The sequence below is a fragment of the Rhinopithecus bieti genome, unplaced genomic scaffold (assembly GCF_001698545.2).
Source record: "Rhinopithecus bieti isolate Rb0 unplaced genomic scaffold, ASM169854v2 scaffold_21777, whole genome shotgun sequence".
Lineage (NCBI taxonomy): Eukaryota > Metazoa > Chordata > Mammalia > Primates > Cercopithecidae > Rhinopithecus > Rhinopithecus bieti.
This window is the reverse complement of record NW_016810508.1, coordinates 107,923-131,494: the sequence shown is the minus strand read 5'-3', so window position 1 is coordinate 131,494 and position 23,572 is coordinate 107,923. Positions and strand designations below refer to the sequence as shown.

The window sequence follows — 23,572 nt, the reverse complement described above, 5'->3', positions numbered from 1 at the left end:
AAAAAAAAAAAAAAAAACCATATTTAAAAAAAAAAATAAAAAAATAAAAAAAATAAAAAAAAGAAATCTCAGTATATTTGTGTAACACACACACACACTCGGTCTCAGACATAAATCTGTGGCCTTACGGTAACTCCACAGCCTGCTCTGATATCTGCAGCCCACATGTTGGGAAGCCCACTGACTCAGTTACATGTTAAAAAATTAAATATAGGCTGCGCACGGTGGCTCATGCCTGTAATCCCAGCACTTTGGGAGGCTGACGTGGGTAGATCACCTGAAGTCAGGAGTTCGAGACCAGCCTGGCCAACACGGTGAAACCCTGTCTCTACCAAAAATACAAAAATTAGCTGGGCGTGGTGGCGGGGGCCTGTAATCCCAGCTACTTGGGAGGCTGAGGCAGGAAAATCGCTTGAACCCGGGAGGCGGAGGTTGCAGTGAGCCGAGATGGCGCCACTGCACTCCAGCCTGGGCGACAGAGCTAGACCTAGACCCCTCTCTAAATAAATAAACACTTGCACTTTTCTTTCACTGTCCTCATTCATGTACTGTCTGTTCTCAGTCCCATCTGGTTTTCCCCGAGGCACGTAGTTCTGACAGAGTGTGCATCAGAACCACCTGGAGGGCTTTGGCCAGCAAATGGATTGCTGGGCTCCCTCCCCAGAGCTTCTGATTCAGGAGTCGGGGGAGCAGGAAGTTTTGCATTTCTAACAAGTTCTCAGGTGATGTAATGCAGCTGGACAGGGACCCCAGTTTGGGAACCACTGCCCTAGGCTTACTAGTTCATCTTGAATCTTTTAACTCAGAGCCAAAACCTACTATACACCTTTCTCCAATCCCTCTCCAACTCCAAACCAGCTTGACATCAATGGGAAAATGACTCCATGACTCTGAAGAAAAATGTTATGTAGATATTATTCAAATTTTAAAATACACATTTTGGAGGAGGGAGAAAAATATCTAGAACCCTAAGAAAGAATTCAATATGGGCCAGGCACAGTGGCTCATGCCTGTAATCCCAGCAGTTTGGGAGGCTGAAGCAGGCGGATCACAAGGTCCGAGACCAGCCTGACCAACACGGTGAAACCCCGTCTCTACTAAAAATACAAAAATTAGCTGGGTGTGGTGGCGCACACTTGTAGTCCCAGTTACTCGGGAGGCTGAGGCAGGAGAATTGCTTGAACCCAGAGACAGAGGTTGCCGTGAGCTGAGATCGCGCCACTGCACTCCAGCCTGGGCAACAAGAGTGAAGCTCCATCTCAAAAAAAAAAAAAAAAAAAAAAAAAAAAAAAAGGAAAAGGGAGGGAGGGAGGAAGGCAGGCAGGCAATATAGAAGCAGGCTAGAAACCTGTCAAGGAAGGAAACCCAGTTATTTTCTGGGAGGGTAGTGAGGGCACACACCGATCGCCATGGGAGCTCTTGGCTGGAGAAATGCAGCGACAGAAGTGGAGTCATTTCAGAGTCTGGCTGCAGCTCCTCTCTCGCTGTTTCTCTCCCTTCTTTCCCTCCCTCCCACTTCTCTCCTTCCCTTCTTTCCTTCCTTCCTTCCCTCGCTTCCTTCTTTTATCCTTGATTTGAAAAGAGAAAATCAGAGCTGGGAGCCTGGAACTTTTGAAAATGCACCTTTTCCTCAGAAGAGTCAGAGGCGGGCCTGTGATAACCTGCGTCTTCAGCTCAGAGGCTGAATGGCTGTAATCTGCAAAAGGTTTGTGATGCCAAGCTGCCGAGCAGCTCAGGCGAACCTGCTGAGTCAGGGAGATCCGGGGCCAAGACTCTGCGATTCTCCTTCTTGGTCCTTTCTCTCCCAGCCCTTCCTGGCTCTACCTGGAAACCGCTCACTGGCCTCCCCACTTTGGGTATGCTTCTATCTTGTGTGCCATGGATAGAATTCTCCCCCGTGACAGGACAGAACGCCTGAGACCAGAGATGTTAGACCTGTGCAGACCGCCCCACGGGCTCCCGCCGCCACCCGGTCTTAGCTCGCCGTTTCTCCTTCCCTCCGCAGGTGCTTACTGCTCTGTTGGCAAGTGGCCTGGCTTTGCTTGGAGCCCTGATTTGCTTTGTCACTTCTGGAGTTGCTCTGAAAGACGGTCCTTTTTGCATGTTTGATACCTCATCCTTCAATCAGACACAAGCTTGGAAATATGGTTACCCATTCCAAGACCTGCATAGTAGGTAAATGGGTGGAGGCTCGGGCTCGGTCTTCTCAGAGAGAGAGAGGGAGAGAGACAAAAAGACACACAGATGAACTACAAGTTCCTTTGGGTCACACGTCCTAGCATCTTGCTCCTCTGATGCTCAGAAAATTGCAAATGCAGCAGGAATGGTCATCCTCACGAGCCCAGTCCCATGACCCAGTCAGGAGAGGCTCCCGTTTTCTACCGGGGTTGCCTGTTTGGCTTTCCTTACTTATTGCCCGACCCCTGGTCTCCTTATTTTTTGGGATAGGAATTATCTGTATGACCGTTTGCTCTGGAACTCCGTCTGCCTGGAGCCCTCTACAGCTGTTGTCTGGCATGTGTCCCTCTTCTCCGCCCTTCTGTGCATCAGCCTGCTCCAGCTTCTCCTGGTGGTCGTTCATGTCATCAACAGCCTCCTGGGCCTTTTCTGCAGCCTCTGTGAGAAGTGACAGGCAGAACCTTCACGTTCAAGCATGAGTGTTTTCATCATTGGTTGCCTGAATCCTTTCTACAAGGAGTGGGTACAAATTATAAACAAACTTTCCCTTTAGGTATCTCTGGAGAAATAATGACAACAAAATTCACTGCATGTCAGTTGAATGATAGAATGCATTTTAAATCACATTGTAATCTTCCAGGTGATCCATGGATAGGACAAATAACTAAGTCATTATAATTGTGTAGGAATGTATAGTTCATAAAATACCCTCCAGCCAGGATCTCGTTTCAGCTTCTTGACAATCCCATACAATTGGCCGTTTGTTACACGTCGAGAAGCTGAGGTTCACAGAGGGCGGCAGGCTTGCTACAGAAAATCACACAGTGAAATTCAGGTGAAGTCAGCACCCGACCCCCATCTCCCTGTTTTTCTGTTGTTGTTGAGACAGGGTCTTGCTCTGTTCCCCTGGCTGGAGTACAGTGGCACAATCATAGCTTACTGTAACCTAGAACCCATGCATTCAAGTGATCCTCCTGCCTCAGCCTCTGACTAGCTGGGACTACAGGCACACACCACTCTCCCTGGCTGATTTTAATTTTTGTACAGATGGAGTCTTGCTACATTGCCCAGTCTGGTCTTGAACTCCTGACCTCAAGTGATCCTCCCACCTTGGTCTCCCAAAGTGCTGGATGACAGGCGTGAGTCACTGCGCCTGGCCCCAACCCCCACCTTCTAAATTCAAGGTCTCCAGTTATGATGGACTAAATCGTGTTTCCTCCAAATCCGTAGGTTGAAGCCCTGACCCCCAGTGTGACGGTCTTTGGTGACGGCACTTTTTTTTTTCTTTTTTTTGAGACAGTCTCTCTCTGTCCCCCAGGCTGGAGTGCAGTGGCAAGATCTCGGCTTACTGCAACCTCCACCTCCCAGGTTCAAGCGATTCTCCTGCCTCAGCCTCCTGAGTAGCTGGGATCATAGGCGCCCGCCACACGCCCGGCTAATTTTTCTATTTTTAGTAGAGACAGGGTTTCACCATGTTGGCCAGGCTGGTCTCGAACCCTTGACTGCAAGTGATCCACCCACCTCGGCCTCCAAAAGTGCTGGGATTTCAGGTGTGAGCCACTACGCCCAGCCCTGATGGCACCTTTAAATTAGTAATTAAGGAGAAATGAGACTGGGCGCAGTGGCTCACACCTGTCATTTCAGCATTGTGGGAGGCCGATGTGGGAAGATCACTTGTGACCAGGGGTTTGAGGCTAACCTGGGCAACACAGTGAGACCTCGTCTCAAAAAAAAAACAACAGATGATTAAATGAGGTCATAAGGGTGGGACCCTAATTAAATAGGACTGGTGTGCTTATAAAAAGAGGAAGAGAGAACAGAGCTCTCTACACTGGCTCGAAGAAAAAGGCCCTGTGAGGACCCAGTGAGAAGGCGGCTGCCTGCAAGCGCAGGGGCGAGGCCTCAGGAGACACCAAACCTGCTGGCACCTGGTTCTTGGACTTCTAGCCTCCAGCACTGTGAGAAAATAAATTTCTGTTGCTTAAGTGGCCCAGTTCCTGGTATTCTGTGACAGCAGCCTGGCAGACTAATACACCAGCGTTCTCTTCACTGGTGTTCCAGAGTTCAACAACTAGACCCTGAGGAGCATCACCTCTGTCCACACAGTTTGGATATCTGTCCCCACCCAAATCTCATGTTGAACTGTGATCCCCAGTGCTAGAGGTGGGGCCTGGCGGAAGGTGTGTGGATCATGAGGTGGATCCCTCATGACTTGGAGCTGTCTTTGCAATAGCGGGTTCCCGCAAGATCTGGTCATTTAGAAGCGTGTGGCACCTCTAGCCTCTCTCTCGCCTGCTCCTGCTCTCACCATGTGACTCACTTGCTCCCTCTTCACCTGCTGCCATGAGTAAAAGCTCTCTGAGGCCTCCTCAGAAGCTGAGTGATGTGGGTGGTATGCTTCTCGTAACGCCTGAGAGCTGTGAGCCAATTAAATCTCTCTTTTTTTTTTTTTGAGACGGAGTCTCGCTCTGTTGCCCAGGCTGGAGTGCAATGGCACCATCTCGGCTCACTGCAACCTCTGCCTCCCAGGTTCAAGCAATTCTCTTGCCTCAGTCTCCTGAGTAGCTGGGATTACAGGCACCCACCACACGCCTGGCATTTTTTTTTTTTTTAGTAGAGACGGCATTTCACCATGTTGGCCAGGCTGGTCTTGAACTCCTGGCCTCAAGCAATCCATTTGCCTTGACCTCCCAAAGTGCTGGGATTACAGGTGTGAGCCACCACACCCGGCCATCTCTTTTTTTAATAAATCACCCCATCTCAGGTATTTCTTTAGAGCAGTGGAAGAACTGCCTAACATACTGTCTCTACAAAAAACTAAAAAATTAGCCAATGGTGGTGGTATGTGACATTGTCTCAGCTACTCGGGATGCTGAGGTGGGAGGATAGCTTGAGCCTGGGAGGTTGGGGCTCCAGTGAGCCGTGATCATACCACTGTACTCCAGCCTGGGCGACAAGAGACCCTGCCAAAAAACCCCTGCAAAACCCAAATAGTATATAATGAGTACCCACTCTGTGCCTGGCACTGCCATACATACTGCGGATCCAAAGGTGACCAAGACATGGTCCTTGCCCTTGGATGCTGCCCTGCTCTTGAAGAGCTCTTGTTTAGGTTGGAAACAAACACATCTATCAGTGATTCGAGCATCATATGCAAAGGGCCATGCTAGAGCTCATGCAGGTGCAATGAGAGCTCGGTGGAACAACAAACCTCCTGGCAGAGGACCTGGGAGAACTCAAGGAAGGCCTCGCTTGCACCTGAGCTGATTCTTTTTTTTTTTTTTTTTTTTTTTTTTTTTGTTTTTTTTTGAGATGGAGTATCCCTCTCTCGCCAGGCTGGAGTGGCGTGCAGTGGTGCGATCTCAGCTCACTGCAACCTCCGCCTCCCAGGTTCAAGCAATTCTCCTGCCTCAGCCTCCTGAGTAGCTGGGATTACAGGCATGCACGCCACCATGCCCGGCTAATTTTTTTTGTATTTTTAGTAGAGACGGGGGTTTCACCATATTGGCCAGGCTGGTCTTGAACTCCTGACCTTATGATCTGCCTGCCTCAGCCTCCCCAAGTGTTGGGATTACAAGCGTGAGCCACTGCGCCCGGCCTGAGCTGAGTCTTCAGAGAGCTGGCCCAGCGAACAGGGGAGGGAGGGATCCACAGGCTGGTGTGGTGAACTGTAATGCCACAGCTGCTTTTTTTTTTGAGACGGAGCCTCACTCTGATCACCCAGGCTGGAGTGCAGTGGCAGGATCTCAGTTCCCTGCAACTGCCACCTCCTGGGTTCAATTGATTCTCCTGCCTCAGCCTCCCCAGTAGCTGGGACTGCAGGTGCACACCACCACACCTGGCTAATTTTTTTTTTTTTTTTGATTTTTAATAGAAGTGGGGTTTCACCATGTTGGCCAGGCTGGTCTCAAACTCCTGACCTCAGGTGATCCGCCCGCTTCGTCCTCCCAAAGTGCTGGGATTACAGGTGTGAGCCCGACCTCACAGCTGCTTCTCACATGGCACCTAGAAGCAGAGGCCTCCTGCTCTCCTGCTGCAGGGTTTTCAGTCAGGTTAGGCTGGGTGGTGAGAAGAGTCAGAGCGGAATGAAGGACATGCTGGTGGGAGAGTGTGGTATGATGGGCAGGAAGAGGACAAGGCAGGCAGAAGCAGCCTGGGAAGAAACTGGAAGACGGGCACTGGCAAGAAAAGTGGTGGGCAGGCCCCAGAAACGAGTTGGAGAACCCCAGGCTTTGGCCAGGTCCATGGCTCACACCTGTAATCCCAGCACTTTGGGAGGCCAAAGTGGGTGGATCATCTGAGGTCAGGAGTTTGAGAGCAGCCTGGCCAACATCGTGAAACTCCATCTCTACAAAACATACAGAAATTAGCCGGGTGTGGTGGAGGATACCTGTAGTCCCAGCTACTCGGGAGGCTGAGGCAGAAGAATCGCTTGAACCCGGGAGGCGGAGGTTGCAGTGAGCTGAGATCACACCACTGTACTCCAGCCTGGGCGACAGAGAGTGACTCTATCTAAAAAAAAAAAAAAAAAAGCCAGGCCAGGTGTGGTGGCTCATGCCTGTACTACCAGCACTTTAGGAGGCTGAGGTGGGCAAATTATGAGGTCAGGAGTTTGAGACCAGCCTGGCCAATATGGTGAAACCCCATCTCTACAAAAAATATAAAAATTAGCCGGGCGTGGTGGCGGGTGCCTGTAATCCCAGCTACTCTGGAGGCTGAAGCAGGAGAATTGCTTGAACCTGGGAGGCAGAGGTTGCAGTGAACCGAGATCGCACCACTGCACGCCAGCCTGGGTGGCAGAGCAAGATTCCGTCCTGGGAAGAAACAAACAAACCCCCCTAGAAACAAAGTGCACGCAGGCTCTGCTGGAAGGGAATGTGGGGTCCAGTGCTGCTCTGTACCCCCCACCCCAGTCCCCTGGATCCCAGCTTGATTCCTGGACTATTCCATGTCAGTGAGGAGTTGCTGAAGCACTGGGGGCCTCCAGAACACAGAGGTGCCTCCCTCTCCAGGGCTCAGAGGCACGGTTCTGTCATCTGACAGTCCAACCAGCAAAGCTCGTAGGAGGCAGGTCCCTTCAAACACCACCTCACCCTTTCCTCTCCCGGGCTGCAGGCCTGACGGGCCTGCCAGGGTGGGGAATGGGGAAGGTGGACACACAGGCTGTGGGAGACACAAGGAGGCACAGCCTCTTGAGCAGACAGCACATCTTATTCCTGCATATAACTTCGAGGAAGCCTGCCTGGGCCTGTCTCACATTTCCCTCTTGGCTGGTTAGTTTCGGGGTCATGGCTAGGATACGCCTGATATGGAGAAGCTTCTCTTGCTGGGGAAAGGTACGGACACCTCCACACAACTCATGGAGAATTTTTTTTTTTTTTTTTGAGACAGTCTTGCTCTGTCGCCAGGCTGGAGTGCAGTGGTGTGATCTCGGCTCACTGCAACCTGCGACTCTCTGGTTCAAGCAATTCTCCTGCCTCAGCCTCCCAAGTAGCTGGGATTACAGGCACATGCCACCACGCCCAGCTAATTTTTGTATTTTTAGTAGAGACCGGGTTTCACAGTGTTGGCCAGGATGGTCTTGATCTCCTGAGCTCATGATCTGCCCGCCTTGGCCTCCCAAAGTGCTGGGATTACAGGCGTGAGCCACCGTGCCGGGCCAACTAATGGAGAATTTAAAGATAATTTATATCTAGTTTTGGATGTTAGGCATGCACACACAAGTGCATGCACACTCATACACATCCTCGCCACGAGCCCCATCCTGGCTCAGCCCTATTCTGATGGGTCAGCAGGACCCCAAGGAGAGAAAGGTCGGTCCTTGGCTTTAAGACAGTTCACAGTGGTAAGCTGACTCCTTCTTGCCTCCATTCTTTCAGGAACTGCGTAGTTATATTACAGAACATGACAAGGATTCGAAAAACAGTGTCTCAGCTGGGTGTGATGGCTCATGCCTGTAATCCCAGCACTTTGGAAGGCTGAGGTGGGATAATTGCTTGAACCCAAGAGTTCAATACCAGCCTGGGCAGCATAGTGAGATCCTGTCTCTACAAAAATTAAAAAGATTAGCCAGGCGTGGTGGCATTCGCCTGAGTCCCAGGTACTCCAGAGGCTGAGGTGGGAGGATTGCTTGAGTCCAAAAGGTCAAGGCTGCAGTGAGCGGTGAGCGTGCCACTGCACTCCAGCCTGAGCAACAGAGCAAGACCCTGTCTCAAGTAAAAAAAAAAAAAAAAAAAAAAAAAAAAATCCCTGTCCTTTCAGCCTCCGCAGTAAACAGGGATTACAGGCACAAGCTATCTCATTGGGCCTTAGTTTTTGAAGCTAGCAGAGGCCAAGATACAATAGCCTTCTAAAACAGGACCAGGGACTGGTGCTTATAAGCAGGGAGTGCGGCTGGGCGCGATGGCTCGCGCCTGTAATCCCAGCACTTTGGGAGGCCGAGGTGGGCGGATCACCTGAGGTCGGGAGTTTGAGACCAGCCTGGCCAATATGGTGAAACCCCATCTCTACTAAAAATACAAAAAAATTAGCCGGGGGTGGTGGCGAGTGCCTGTAATCCCAGCTGCTCGGGAGGCTGAGGGAGGAGAATTGCTTGAACCTGGGAGGTGGAGGTTGCAGTGAGCCGAGATCTTGCCACTGCACTCCAGCCTGGGCGACAGAGCGAGACATCGTTTCAAAATAAATAAATATATAACTTAAAATGCAGGGAATGCACCCTAAGTCTCTCTTCTTTTTTTTTTTTTTGAGACGGAGTCTCGCTGTGTCGCCAGGCCGGAGTGCAGTGGCTTGATCTGGGCTCACCCACCGCAAGCTGCGCCTCCCGGGTTCAATAGCTTATTCTGCCTCGGCCTCCGGAGCAGCTGGGATTACAGGCGCCCGTCACCTCGCCCGGCTAATGTTTGTACTTTTAGCAGAGACAGGGTTTCACCATGTTGGGCAGGCTGGTCTTGAACTCCTCCTGACTCTGGTGATCCTCCCGCCTCGGCCTCCCCAAATGATGGGATTACACGCGTGAGCCCCCGCTCCTGGCCGCCGCAATGATTTTTGCACCAACCTAATACCTCAGGTCCAAGAGCCTCAGGCCCGGCGTCTATTTCCTCCGACGGCGGCGTGGCCGATACCGCCCAAGGCGGGTGGAAGCGGTCGCGGGTCTGGGCGCAACCAGTTCCCGCCCAGCAGCCGGTGCGCAGGCGCGGGCAGGGCGGGGCGGGGCTGGGGGGGCGGGGAGGCGGGGCGGGGAGGCGGGGCGGCGGGAGGCGGGCGGGCGGGGCGGGCGGGCGGGGGCTGGCGCGCGGGGCTGGCGGCGGGCTGGGGCGGCGGGCGGGCTGGGGCGGCGGCCGGGGCTGGGTGCGGGGCGTGGGGACATGCGAGCTGTTGTGGCGGCCCGGGCGAGCACGGCTGGGCGGGCGGGCACTAGAGGGACGTGGGCGTCCAGCAGGGGCCTTCAGCCAGGCCAGGCCGGAAGGCGGCCTTGTTGCCCTGGAGACGCTTTCCCAGCTGCCAGCGGCTGTCGCAACCCGCCAGGCCTTCGTCGCGAGCGACGCCCGGACCGAGAAGCCCCGGCCATGGCCACGTCCACCGGGGTGTCCTTCTTGGTGGGCGACGGGGTGCCCGAGGCTAAGAACTCGGAGCCGGAGAACACCTATATTCTGCGGCCTGTTTTCCAGCAGAGGCGGGTAGAGGACGGGCTGTGGCGGGGCGACCTCGAGCGCGCTGGTCTGAGGGGCGGAGCTCGCCTGGGACCTGGGCCACGGAAGGAGCGCGGGGGACGCGCGGGGTCTGCGGGGCGGGGGGCGCGAGGCGGGAGGGCGGCCCTGCTCTGACGTCCGGACGGCCCTCTCGCTGCAGGGCCGCAGGGGACCCCACCCACGGCCACAGTGTTGGGGCGCCGGGCGCGTCTTAGGGTGGCGCCGCGGGAATCGTTAGCCCTGGGAAACCCAGGATGGCGTACTGAGTAGGGAGATGGATGGAATAGGGGCAGGAGGCCATCGCGTGGGATGCCGTTCAGCCGTGATTCGAGGGTTACCGTGTGCGCACGGGTGCCAGGATGGGCTCACTCCCGGCGCGGGAGCTGCATGTGTGCAAAGTCCTACCAGGCAGGATCCGGAGGCCCTTGGACCACCGCACCGAGACCTTCCCGGGATTAAGGCTCACGGGCTAGAGCAGAGGGCAATCAGCTAGGTCTGTAAGATCACTCACTTTACACACTCACGCACACAGATTTAAAAACACGTCCCAGTCTCCTCTGTTGTTTGAAACCGGATTGCTGAATCTGATGCTTGGCAAGTATGGAAACCAGGAGTTTTGCTTATAATGTGATACAAATTTCTTTGTTTATTTTTATTCTCTTGGTACTCACAGAAAAAGTGATACAAATTTCATACAGGAATTTTCCCTTGGGTAGAATGAACACAGAAAAAGATATGCTCAAGTTATCTTGGGAAAAGGTTCTGAATACTCAGAATCCCATTCTGCCGTATTTTTTATTTTATTTATTTTATTTTATTTTGTGAAAGTATGCAAAACAAGATTAACAACAAATATATATTTTGTTTTGGGGGAGAGGGGAGTATGAGAAGCTCATTACTGGATGTATTGAGTTGCCTAATAAACTTCCAGATGGAGCATGCGTTGGAATGTGTTGAAGTTCAGTGCAGGTCCAGGTTGAAGATACACATGTGGCCTATGATTTGTCTTAATTTGTTTATATTTTATAATAAAAAATATCAAAAAGGATTAAGTGGTATTAATGACAGATGGGAGAAGTTGAGGTATGAAGGTAAGCTGGGGTTTTGGAGTCACCGACTAGGTGTTCACAAATTTTTCCATTCAGGTTCAGGCCCTCTGTGGTGAAAGACTGTATCCATGCTGTGCTCAAGGAGGAATTGGCAAATGTTGAATATTCTCCAGAAGAAATGCCTCAGCTCACAAAACATTTATCAGAAAACATTAAAGATAAATTAAAAGGTAATCATGGTGATAACTGGAAATGACTCATTCTCTTCCAAGACTCAGTAGTACCCATTTCCCCCTTCTCCATCTTTAAACAAAGGACATTGGGACCAGGTATGGTGGCTCGCGCCTGTAAACCCAGTGCTTTAGCATGCCAAGGCAGGGAGATTGCCTGAGTTCTGGAGTTCAACACCAGCCTGGGCAACATGGTGAGACCTGATGTTGTTTTTTTTTTTTTGAGACGGAGTTTCACTCTTGTTGCCCAGGCTGGAGTGCAATGGTGTGTTCTCAGCTCACTGCAACCTCTGCCTCCCAGGTTCAAGCGATTCTTCTGCCTCAGCCTCCCAAGTAGCTGGGATTACAGACATGTGCCACCACGCCTGGCTAATTTTGTATGTTTAGGAGAGACGGGGTTTTCCGTGTTGGTCAGGCTGGTCTTGAACTCCTGACCTCAGGTGATCCACCCATCTCGGCCTCCCAAAGTGCTAGGATTACAGACGTGAGCCACTATGCCTGGTCAACCTCATGTCTATTAAAAAGCAAAATAAAGGCCGGGCGCGGTGGCTCATACCTGTAATCCCAGCACTTTGGGAGGCTGAGGCAGGCGGATCATGAGGTCAGGAGACCGAGACCATTCTGGATTAACGCAGTGAAACCCCGTCTCTACTAAAAGTCCAAATATAGCTGGGTGTGGTGGCGGGTGCCTGTAGTCCCAGCTACTTGGGAGGCTGAGGCAGGAGAATCACTTGAACGCAAGAGGTGGAGGTTGCAGTGAGCTGAGATCCGGCCACTGCACTCTAGCCTGGGTGACAGAGTGAGACTCTGTCTCAGAAAAAAAAAAAAAAGCAAAATTTAAAAAATTAAACATCTCTATTAAAATAAAATTAAAATAGAATGTTAGCTGTGGATTCTGTTAAATACAACTTTTCTTCCGTGTTTTGCCTTCTCTAATTATTTGGTGACTTTTACTCATGTAAGTTTTACAGATGGTGAGAAAGGGTGAAGATGTGGAATAAAACATTGTAGGGAACCACTGTCCAAAAAATCTTAGTATTCAGAAAGGCCAGAAAGTACAGGGACGCCTCTCCCCTTATTTCTTGGTTGTTTCTTCCCCCAAGCTGTCAATTCCTCCGCCTGGCATTTAGTACCTGCAGTCCATCTCTCCTCCCTAATCCTTAACTACTTCCCTTACTCAGCCCTCCACCCCTACCAAACTACATCTGTAGAGCATATTTTGTGCTTTTCCTACCCTGTTCTCTTTGTCTCTCTGTTTTGTTTTGTTTTTGAAATAGGGTCTTGCTCTTTTGCCCAGGGTGGAGTGCAGTGGTGTGAACATGGCTCACTGCAGCCTTGACCTCCTGGCTCAAGTGATCCTCCCATCTCGGCCTCCCAAGTAGCTGGGTCTACAGGCTTGTGCCACCATGCTTGGCTGATTTTTTAAGTTTTTTTTTTTTTTTTTTTTGAGACAGAGTCTGGCTCTGTCGCCCAGGCTGGAGTGCGGTGGCCGGATCTCAGCTCACTGCAAGCTCCACCTCCCGGGTTTATGCCATTCTCCTGCCTCAGCCTCCCAAGTAGCTGGGACTACAGGCGCCTGCCTCGTCGCCCGGCTAGTTTTTTGTATTCTTTAGTAGAGACGGGGTTTCACCGTATTATCCAGGGTGGTCTCGATCTCCTGACCTTGTGATCCGCCCGTCTCGGCCTCCCAAAGTGCTGGGATTACAGGCTTGAGCCACCGTGCCCGGCCGATTTTTTAAGTTTTAAATTGTTGGTAGAGATGGTGTCTTGCCTGTTCCCCTGCCTGATCCTGAGCTCCTGGCCTCAAGTGATTCTCCCACCTCGGCCTCCCAACGTGCTGGGATGACAGGCGTGAGCCACGGCACCTGGTCTCTCTTGTTAATAATGTTAAACCATCTGAAAAGTTCTTTTTTTTAAAAATCCTTTTGAGACAGAGTCTCACTCTGTTGCCCAGGCTGGAGTGCAGTGGTGTGATCTCAGCTCACTGCAACCTCCTCCTGGGCTCAAGTGATCCTCCTGCCTCAGCCTCCTAAGCAGCTGGAATTTCAAGCATGTGCCACCACATGTGGCTCATTTTGTATTTTTAGTAGAGACAAGGTTTCACCATGTTGGCCAGGCTGGTCTTGAACTCCTGACCCTCAAGAGTTCCGCACGCCTTGGCCTCCCAATGTGCTGGGATTACAGGTATGAGCCACTGCACCTGGCCTATTTCTATCTGCTCTTCTTAGAAGACACCATTTTTTGAAGGGAAGGAATATCTTCATAAAAGTAATACATGCTCATTGTAATAAACCGAGACAATACAAAAAAGTATCCATAAGGTTTTTCTTTTGAGATGGAGTTTTGCTCTTGTTGCCCAGGCTGGAGTGCAGTGGCGCAATCTCAGCTCAGTGCAAACTCCATCTCCCAGGTTCAAGTGATTCTTCTGTCTCAGCCTCCCGAGTAGGTGGTATTACAGGCATGTGCCACCACGCCCGGCTAATTTTTGTATTTTCAGTAGAGATGGGGTTTCTCCTTGTTGGTCAGGCTGATCTCGAACTCCCGACCTCAGGTGATCCATCCACCTCGGCCTCCCAAAGTGCTGGGATTACAGACGTGAGCCACTGCGCCCAGGCCCTTAAAGTTTTAAAATATTAACCAAAGGCAGTTACTATTTAATATTTGTATTTATTGTTTTTTCTGAATTTAAGTTTTAGAAATTAAAAAATACAGAAAAGTACAAATAAAAAAATAGCAATCCTGTGTATTTCCATCACCCTGAATTAACTGCTGTTAGTATATTAGCATTTTTGTTTTTAGACTTTTGAATGAAGGTTCATTATTAAGATTTTTTGTAAAAAATGGTACACATTCATTATACAAAGTTTAAACACTAGAAAAATAAAATGAGAAAAATCACCTGAATGCCACCACCAATAAACAATCATTAATATTGGTCGGGTACAGTGGTTCATGCCTATAATTCCAGTACTTTTGGAGGCCGAGGCGGGCAGATCTCTTGAGCCCAGGAGTTCAAGACCGTCCTGGCCAACATGGCAAAATCCTGTCTCTTACAAAAAATAGAAAAATTAGCCGGGCTGGTGGTGTGCACCTGTAGTCCCAGCTACTCGGGTGGTTGAGGTGCAAGCATCACCTGAGCCCAGGGACAGAGATTGCAGTGAGCCAAGATCATGCCACTGTGCTATAACCTGGGTGACAGAGTGAGACTCTGTCTCAAAAAAAAAAAAAAAAAAACTAGGCGAACATTACAACAGACTTCTTTTCTACATTTTATATATATATATATGGACAAATGACAATGGGATATTGTAGACCTGTTTCCCATAGTCATGTCATACTCATTCTGTGACTGGATCAGTTGTCTCCTGTTTAGTCCCTTGACCATGTCATTTTCATGGTTGAGTTCTTTATTTCTTTTCTTTTTTTTTGAGACAGAGTCTTTCTCTGTCGCTCAGGCTGGAGGGCAGTGGTGTGACTTCAGATCACTGCAGCCTCGGCCTCCCGGGCTCAAGCGATTCTCCTGCCTCAGCCTCTGACATAGCTAGGAAGGGTTCTTTATTTCAACTCTTAGATGATGAGATTCTCCTGCCTCAGCCTCTGACGTAGCTAGGAAGGGTTCTTTATTTCAACTCTTAGGATGATGAGATTCTCCTGCCTCAGCCTCTGACGTAGCTAGGAAGAGTTCTTTATTTCAACTCTTAGATGATGAGATTTTGTTGTAAGTTGTTTTCAGAAAGGGACTCAGAAATGCTGTATTCCCTGGGTTCTTTCGTGTTTGAGAATGCCTGCCTTTTGCCTTTAAAGTAGAATATACTTTGGGCCAGGCGCGGCGGCTCACGCCTGTTATCCCGGTGCTTTGGGAGGCTGAGGCGGGTGGATCACCTGAGGTCAGGAGTTTGAGACCAGCCTGGCCAACATGGTGAAACCTCGTCTCTACTAAAAATACAAAAATTAGCTGGGCATGGTAGTGGGCACCTGTAATCCCAGCTCCTTGGGAGGCTGAGGCAGGAGAATTGCTTGAACCTGGGAGGCAGAGTCTGCAGTGAGCCAAGATAGTGCCACTGCACTCCAGCCTGGGCAACAGAGCAAGACTCCATCCCCCGCCTCCCCTTGCAAAAAGGAGAATATACTTTGGATAAATATATTTTTGAGGTAATAATTTGTTTTCTTGACTCTTGTGCTTCATTGCCTTCTGACATTCAGTGGTAACTTGTCTGTCAAGAAATCTGAGCCCAGCTTGATGTTCTCTGCTTAAGGAATCCTCACCTTTGGCTGGACGTGGTGGCTCACGCCTATATTCCCAGCACTTTGGGAGGCCTAGATGGTTGGGTTACCTGAGGTTAGGAGTTTTAGACCACCCTGAACAATATGGTGAAACTCCGTCACTACTAAAAATACAAAATTTAGTGGCCAGTCGTGGTGGCTCACACTTGTAATCCCAGCACTTAGGGAGGCCGAGGTAGGCGAATCACTTGAGGTGGTGAGTTTGAGACCAGCCTGACCAACATGGAGAAACCCTGTCTCTACTAAAGATACAAAATTAGCCGGGCATAGTGGTGCATGCCTGTAATCCCAGGCTGAGATGGGAGAATCGCTTGAACCCAGGAGGCAGAGGATGCAGTGAGCCGAGATCACGCCATTGCACTTAAGCCTGGCCAACAAGGGCGAAACTCTGTCTCAAAAAAACAAAACAAAAATTAGCTGGGTGTGCTGGTCTCAAACTCCTGACCTCAGGTGACCCACCCGTCTCAGCGTCCCAAAATGCTGGGATTTCTTGGGAGGCTGAGACAGGAGAATTGCTTGAACCTGGGAGGTGAAGGAGGTTGCAGTGAGCCGGGATCGTGCCACTGCACTCCAGCCTGGGCGACAGAGCGAGCCTCTGTCTCAGCAAATACGTAAATAATAAATAAATAAAGAATCCTCATGTTTACCTTTATGCTCAGTAGCTTTTCTAAAGATTCTGACTTTCTAATGAGTGTTTTATAGCTTTCAATCTGCAGACTTTATTCTTTCCACATAAAGGAAATTACTTTACATCTCTGAATATGTTTCCTATTCCACTTGTTACTTCCTTGTCTTCAGGACATCAATATTGTTAGGTTAAGCCATCTTTGTCCTCTATGTTTACTAGTTTTTCTTTGCCATAATTTCTTTTTTCTTTCTTTTTTTTCGAGACAGGGTCTCACTCTGTCTGCCAGGCTGTAATGCAGTGGTGCAGTCTTGGCTCACTGCAGCCTCAAGCAGTCCTCCCATCTCCTCCTCCCAAGTAGCTGGGACTACAGGCGCCTGCCACCACACCTGGCTAACTTTTGTATTTTTTGTAGAGACGGGGTTTTGCCATATTGCCTAGGCTTCTTCCTTTTTTATTGCCATTTACTCGTGATTTTCTTAAACCAGTAATTGTTTCCATTTGTGTCTTTTTTCTTGCCATTTGAATTTATTAGTTCTGGAATGATCTTTTCTGGGTATTCTGTTTGTTCCCCAGGGCCGTGGTCTTTCTTTTCATCTGTTTATGTTGCTTAATAACCTGACTGAGGCTGGGCACGGTGGCTTACGCCTGTAATCCCAGCACTTCGGGAGGCCAAGGCGGCCGGATCACCTGAGCTCAGGAGTTCGAGAACCACCCTGGGCAACATGGTGTAACTTTGACTCTACTAAAAGACAAAAAATTAGCCAGGTGTGGTGGTGCACCCCTATAGTCCCAGCTACTTGGGAGGCTGAGGCAGGAGAATCGCTTGAACCCAGAAGGTGGAGGTTGCAGTGAGCTGAGATTGCATCACTGCAGTCCAGCCTGGGCGACTTAGGGAGACCCTGTCTCCAAAAACAAAAACAAAACAAAACAGGCCAGGTGAGGTGGCTCACACCTATAATCCCAGCACTTTGGGAGGCCAAGGTGGGTGGGTCACTTGAGGTCAGGAGTTCGAGACCAGCCTGGGCAACATAGTGAAACCCTGTCTCTACTAAAATACAAAATTCAGCTGGGCGTGGTGGTGCGGGTGCCTGTAATCCCAGCTACTTAGGCTCAGGCACGAGAATCACTTGAATCTGGGAGGTGGAGGTTGCAGTGAGCCAAGATCTCGCCATTGCACTCCAGCCTGGGCAACAAGAGCAAAACTCTGTCTCCAAAAAAAAAAAAAAAAAATCCATAACCTGATTGAGTTCTTGTTTCACTGAGTTTATAAGCTTACATTATTCTAGTATTGTGAATTAATTGTGAGGAATAACTCTGTTCCTTCATTTGTATTATTTTCTAGGTTGATTTTTTTCTTTTTTTTATTTATTTTTTGACAGAGTTTCGGTCTTTTTTTTTTTTTCTTTTTTTTCTTTTTCTGAGACAGAGTCTCACTCTGTCGCCCAGGCTGGAGTGCAGTGGCCGGATCTCAGCTCACTGCAAGCTCCGCCTCCTGAGTTCACACCATTCTCCTGCCTCAGCCTCCCGAGTAGCTGGGACTACAGGCGCCTGCCACCTCACCCAGCTAGTTTGTGTGTGTGTGTGTGTGTGTGTGTGTGTGTGTGTGTGTGTGTGTATTTTTAGTAGAGACGGGGTTTCACCGTGTTAGCCAGGATGGTCTTGATCTCCTGACCTCGTGATCCGCCCGTCTTGGCCTCCCAAAGTGCTGGGATGACAGGCTTCAGCCACCGCGCCCGGCCAAAGTTTCGGTCTTATTTCCCAGGCTGGTGTGCAATGGTGCGATCTTGACTTAATGCAACCTCCGCCTCCCGGGTTCAAGCGATTCTCCTGCCTCAGCCTCCCAAGTAGCTGGGACTACAGGCGTGCACCACCATGCCCCGCTAATGTTGTACTTTTGGTAGAGATGGGGTTTCTCCAGGTTGGTCACCGTGCCCAGTCAAATTTTTTCTCTTACACAACTCCCTCCCTCCCTCCCTCCTTTCCTTCCTTCCTTCCTTCCTTCCACTTGAAATTTCTTTCTTTTGTTAAATATTTTTTGAAAAATTGTTTTGTGGACCAGATGCGGTGGCTCACGCCTGTAATCCCAGCACTTTGGGAGGCTGAGGCAGATGGATCACCTGAGGTTAGGAGTTTGAGACCAGCCTGACCACATGGAGAAACCCCATCTCTACTAAAAATACAAAATTAGCTGTGTGTGGTGGTACATGCCTGTAATCCCAGCTACTCGGGAGGCTGAGGCAGGAGAATTGCTTGAACCCAGGAGGCGGAGGTTGCGGTGAGCTGAGATCGCGCCATTGCACTTCAGCCTGGGCAACAAGAGTGAAACTCCATCTCAAAAAAAAAAAAATGTTTTGTGGAGATGGTGGTCTTGTCATGCTGCCTAGGCTGGTCTTGAACTCCTGGCCTCAAGAGATCCTCCTACCTCAGCCTCCAAAAGTGCTGGGATTGCAGACGTGAGCCACGGCACCCAGCAGTAGCTTCGTTCTTTGTTACTCTTTTGTTTTTGCGACTGCATCTTTGTTTATTGCCATTTGGCTGCATTTCATTTTGTTGTGCCCATACATCATCATTGCTCTGATGTGGTCTGGGGAGTTTTCATTGCTCTGATATGGTGTGGGAGATTTTTCATTGATATTATGTTGGGATTTTTAATTGATATGATTTGACATGATGTGATGTGGGGATTTTCGTTGATATGATGTGGGGATTTTCATTGCTCTGATATGATGTGGGTTTTTTTTTTAAGTTCCCCTCCCCACTATATCTGAGACTCAGATTTTCCCCTCAGAACTGTGATTTAAGGGTTGGGTATTATTCTAGACACATTTCTGTAGGATTCGGAATTGGTGAGAGAAAGGAGGAAGCTCAGCTGAGTTGTGCGCAGTGTTTTTTAAAAACTACTTGGACTCTGTCTTTTAGGATTTTGTTAAACACTCTGAATTAGGCTCATGCCCCACATGGGAGATCGCTGTAGTCTTCAGATGGTCCAGTTTACAGTGGAATCTTGGAACCTGTACGTTCATCAGAGAGAGCTGGCTCTGTTTCAGCTTCGCTTATTTCACTTTTTTTTTTTTTAACTGTTTCCACTATTCCTTGGTCAAAAAAGTAGAAAGATTTAAAAATGCCCATTCCATTTTTTTCTCTTCAGAGTTGGTGTTAGTGATAATTTTCAGGATTTTGCTGCTCTAGAATGTAGTTTCTGGGGTAAACAGCTAAATGGTGCTGGATCACCTCATTTTGCTCTGGAATCTTCATTTTTTTTCTTGTCTGTCTGACCGAACAGCTTACAGTTTTCTGGAGATCCCATGCATTCCTGCTGTGCGCGTGCCCCTCCGTCTCAGGCGTGTGGAGAGATAGGGCTGACCTGGTCCCCTGTCACTCAGCCCTCAAGGCTCAGCTGATTGGCCGGCCACATCCTCCAAGAAGTCTTCGCCAGCGATTTCTTGCCACTGCCCAGACAGAGGAACTGCCCCCACTGGCTCTGTGTTCCTGGTGTACATCGCGCGTGCCACTCCTTGAATTATAAGCATATTGCATTCTCAATTTATTTTTCTATTTCCTTTTCTTTTCTTTCTTTTCTTTTCTTTTTTTGAGGTGGAGTGCCCTTGTCGCCCAGACTGGAGTGCAATGGTGCAATCTTGGCTCACTGCAACCTCTGCCTCCTGGGTTCAAGAAATTCTCCTGCCTCAGCCTCCCGAGTAGCCGGGATTACAGGCACCTGCCACCATGCCTGGCTAATGTTTATATTTTTTAATAGAGACAGGGTTTAACCATGTTGGCCAGGCTGGTCTCAAACTCCTGGCCTCAGGTGATCCACCGGCCTCGGCCTCCAAGAGTGCTGAGATTACAGGCGTGAGCCACCGTCCCCGGCCTATTTTTCTATTTTCCTTTGAGTTCTTTACTACTGTGAGTTCTTTAAGGCAAGAAAAACGTCTTCTTTATTTTCTTTCTTGAAGGTTCAGCTCAGTAGCTGACTTATAGTAGGGGAAAAAGGAAGGAAGTAAGGTTTATTGAGGGACTAGTATTTAACAGCACTGTTTAGATGCTTTAGATTACTATATCTGGTCAGGTGCAGTGGCTCATGCCTGTAATCCCAGCACTTTGGGAGGCCAAGGTGAGCGGATCACCTGAGGTCAGGAGTTCGAGACCAACCTGGGCAACATGGTGAAACGCCTTTTCTACTAAAAATACAAAAATTAGCCGGGAGTGGTGGCGCATACCTGTAGTCCCAGCTACTGAGGAGGCTGAGGTAGGAGAATCACTTGAACCCGGGAGACAGAGGTTGCAGTGAGCTGAGATCTCGCCACTGCACTCTAGCCTGGGCAACAGAGCGAGAATCCATCTCAAAAAAAATACAAAGATACTACTATATCTTATCTAACCTTGTAACAACCCTGGGAGGTAGGTACTGATATTCCCATTTAATGAGGGGGACTTAAACTGGAGAGTTAAATCACTTTCTAAGGTTATACACTTGGTGAGTTACAGTTAGGGTCTGTCTTCATGTCCTCCTGACTCCCAGGCTTACCATCATATTCATTAAGTACTTGTGGATTGAATGCTTTTGTCCATTTCTAGGCAAGGTTGTCCTCAATAAGCACTTTTACTACATATTTGCTTATAAACAACCTTATTTTTTCTTTCTAGAAATGGGATTTGACCGATACAAAATGGTGGTGCAAGTAGTGATTGGAGAACGAAGAGGTGAAGGAGTGTTGTGAGTAGCTGGATTTTCCTTCTTGTTTTGTTCATCTATATTACGAGCTATCTGTCCTTTTGACAATTCAGTAAGAGTGTCTTTACAAGAGTGAGGGGGCCTGGCGCGGTGGCTCACACCTGCAATCCCAGCACTTTGGGAGGCTGAGGCGGGCGGATCACCTGAGGTCAGGAGTTCAAGACCAGCCTGGCCAACATGGTGAAACCCCGTCTCTACTAAAAATACAAAATTTAACTGGGTGTGATGGCACGCACCTGTAGTCCCAGCTACTCAGGAGGCTGAGGCAAGAGAATTGCTTGAACCCAGGAGGCAGAGGTTGCAGTGAGCCAAGATCATGCCATTGCAATGCCATTGCACTCCAGCCTGGGTGACAAAGCGAGACTCTGTCTCAAAAATAAATAAATAAAATATCTTTATTATCTCTAAAATATTGTCAGTCCTTAATATCATAAAATATGCCGTTATTGTTCAGATATCCTAGATTGCCTCATATATGTATGTATGCATTTTCTTTCTTTTCTTTTTTTTTTTGTTTAAAGAGACAGGGTCTCATTTTGTCACCCAGGCTGGTGTGCAGTGGCACTATCACAGCTCATTGCAGCCTTGGCCTCCTGGGCTGAAGTGATCCTCCCGCCTCAGCCTCCTGAGTAGCTGGGACTGCGGATGTGCACCACCACACCTGGCTAATTTTCTATTTATTTTTTTGCAGAGATGGGTCACACTCTTGGCCAGTCTGGTCTTGAACTCCTGGGCTCAGGCAATTCACCAGCCTTGGCCTCCTAAAGTGATGGAATTACAGGTTTGACCCAACATGCCAGACCTATTATTTTCTTTTTTATAATTTTTTCAAATTAAGATTCAAATAAGGTCTACACATTGCATTTGGTTAATATGTAAATTAGGATTTTTTTTTTTAAGACATAGGATCTTGCTATATTGCCCAGGCTGGAGTGCAGTGGCTATTCACAGACGTGATCATAACACACTACAGACTAGAACTCCTTGGCTCAAGTAGTCCTCCCACCTCAGCCTGCCAGGTAGCTGGGACTCTAGGTGCACACCACAGCATCTGGCTTTTTATATTTACTTTAATCTGTCATTTTTGCTGCCTCATTTCTCTTTCCTCTTTTAATCCTTCCATTTAATTTTATTTTTATGACGGAGTCTTGCTTCCTCACCCAGGCTGCAGTGCAGTGGCATGATCTTGGCTCACTGCAACCTCTGCCTGCCAGGTTCAAGTGATTCTCCTGCCTCAGCCTCCTGAGTAGCTGGGATTACAGGTGCTCACCACCACGCCCAGGTAATTTTTGTATTTTTAGTAGAGATGGGGTTTCACCATGTTGACCAGGTTGGTCTCGAACCCCTGACCTCAGGTGATCTACCCACCTTGGCCTCCCAAAGTGCTGGGATTGCAGGTGTGAGCCACCATGCCCAGTCATTTATTTATTTATTTATTTATTTATTTATTTATTTATTTATTTATTTTCCTGCCATTTATTTGTTGAAGAAATTGGTTTGTTTGTCCTGTAGAGTTTCCTATATTCGGGCATTTGCTGATTATATACCTATGGTATTGATTAGTATGTCTTCTATTTCCTGTACTTCTTGAAAATAAGTAGTTAGGTCTAGTCTTAATTAGCCATAGGTTTGAGGTTAGGGAAAGACTGTTTTCTGTACATCTTATTGCATCTTCTCAGGAGGTACAAAACAGCTGGTCATCTCTTTTTACCTGGTTAAGGTTGATCATGGAGTTCAGATACTGTCAGATGGATCCGTCTATTATAAAGTCTCCCATCAGGGCTGGGCGTAGTGGCTCACACCTGTCATCCCAGCACTTTGGGAAGCTGAGACAGGAGGATCACTTGAGCCCAGGAGTTCCACACCAGCCTGGGCAACACAGTAAAACCCTGTCTCTACAAAAAAATACAAAAATTAGCTGGGCATGGTGGCACACGCCTGTGGTCCCAGCTACTTGAGAGGCTGAGGTGGGAGGACGACTTGAGGTCCTCAACCCAGGAGGATGGAGACTGCAGTGAGCCGTGATTGTGCCACTGCACTCCAGCCTGGGTGACAGAGTGAGACCCTGCCTCAGATAGATAGGTAGGTAGGTAGGTAGATAAGTGATTACATTGTCTTGTAGTTTCCATTGTTTCTGTTCATAAGTCAGCTGTAAGCTTTATTATTCAATTGAAGATGATGTGTTCTCTCTAGCCACTATTACTTTCTTTATATTTATTCTGCTTGGAGCTCTCAGAGTCTCTTGAATCTATGGGTTGATTTTGTTTTGTTTTTGAGATGGAGTTTTGCTCTTGTTGCCCAGACTGGAGTGCAGTGGTGCGATCTTGGCTCACTGCAAGCTCTGCCTCCCAGGTTCAAGAGATTCTCCTTCCTCAGCCTCCCAAGTAGCTGGGATTATGTGCCCAGCACCACGCTTGGCCTTCCAAAGTCCTGGGATTACAGGTGTGAGCCACTGCACCCAACCAGGTTGATTTTTTTTTATCAGTTTGGGAAAATTCTTAGCCATTGCCTTTGTTTAAAAGAAGTAGTTTTTGGGCAGGGCATGGTGGCTCACACCTGTAATCCTGGCACTTTGGGAGGCCGAGGTGGGCGGATAACGAGATCAGGAGATCGAGACCATCCTGGCTAACACAGTGAAACCCCATCTCTACTAAAAATACAAAAAATTAGCCGGGCGTGTTGGCGGGTGCCTGTAGTCCCAGCTATGCGGGAGGCTGAGGCAGGAGAATGGCGTGAACCCGGGAGGCGGAGCTTGCAGTGAGTGGAGATGGCACCACTGC

At 48.9% G+C, this 23,572-nt stretch overlaps 2 protein-coding genes and 1 long non-coding RNA gene across 6 annotated transcripts in view; 2 read left to right on the top strand and 1 right to left on the bottom strand.

Moving 5' to 3' along the window:
• Positions 1-2,899, top strand: part of TM4SF19 (transmembrane 4 L six family member 19) — a 16,346-nt gene extending 13,447 nt beyond the window's left edge. The window contains exons 4-5 of one of the 2 annotated variants that reach the window (XM_017892200.1): positions 2,006-2,175; positions 2,449-2,899. In XM_017892200.1, the coding sequence (XP_017747689.1) occupies positions 2,006-2,175; positions 2,449-2,629 (351 nt within the window). In that variant the 3' untranslated portion in view covers positions 2,630-2,899. The remainder of the gene's footprint in view (positions 1-2,005; positions 2,176-2,448) is intronic. The other variant, XM_017892201.1, reaches the window with a different exon arrangement.
• Positions 1-9,392, bottom strand: part of LOC108542256 (uncharacterized) — a 10,716-nt gene extending 1,324 nt beyond the window's left edge. The window contains exons 1-3 of one of the 2 annotated variants that reach the window (XR_001889207.1): positions 9,233-9,392; positions 2,465-2,616; positions 2,014-2,202 (exon numbers count right to left, since the gene is read on the bottom strand). This is a non-coding gene — a long non-coding RNA (uncharacterized LOC108542256). The remainder of the gene's footprint in view (positions 1-2,013; positions 2,203-2,464; positions 2,617-9,232) is intronic. The other variant, XR_001889206.1, reaches the window with a different exon arrangement.
• Positions 9,393-9,617: 225 nt separating this feature from the next.
• Positions 9,618-23,572, top strand: part of DYNLT2B (dynein light chain Tctex-type 2B) — a 29,188-nt gene continuing 15,233 nt past the window's right edge. The window contains exons 1-3 of one of the 2 annotated variants that reach the window (XM_017892198.1): positions 9,618-9,850; positions 11,012-11,145; positions 20,705-20,774. In XM_017892198.1, the coding sequence (XP_017747687.1) occupies positions 9,744-9,850; positions 11,012-11,145; positions 20,705-20,774 (311 nt within the window). In that variant the 5' untranslated portion in view covers positions 9,618-9,743. The remainder of the gene's footprint in view (positions 9,851-11,011; positions 11,146-20,704; positions 20,775-23,572) is intronic. The other variant, XM_017892197.1, reaches the window with a different exon arrangement.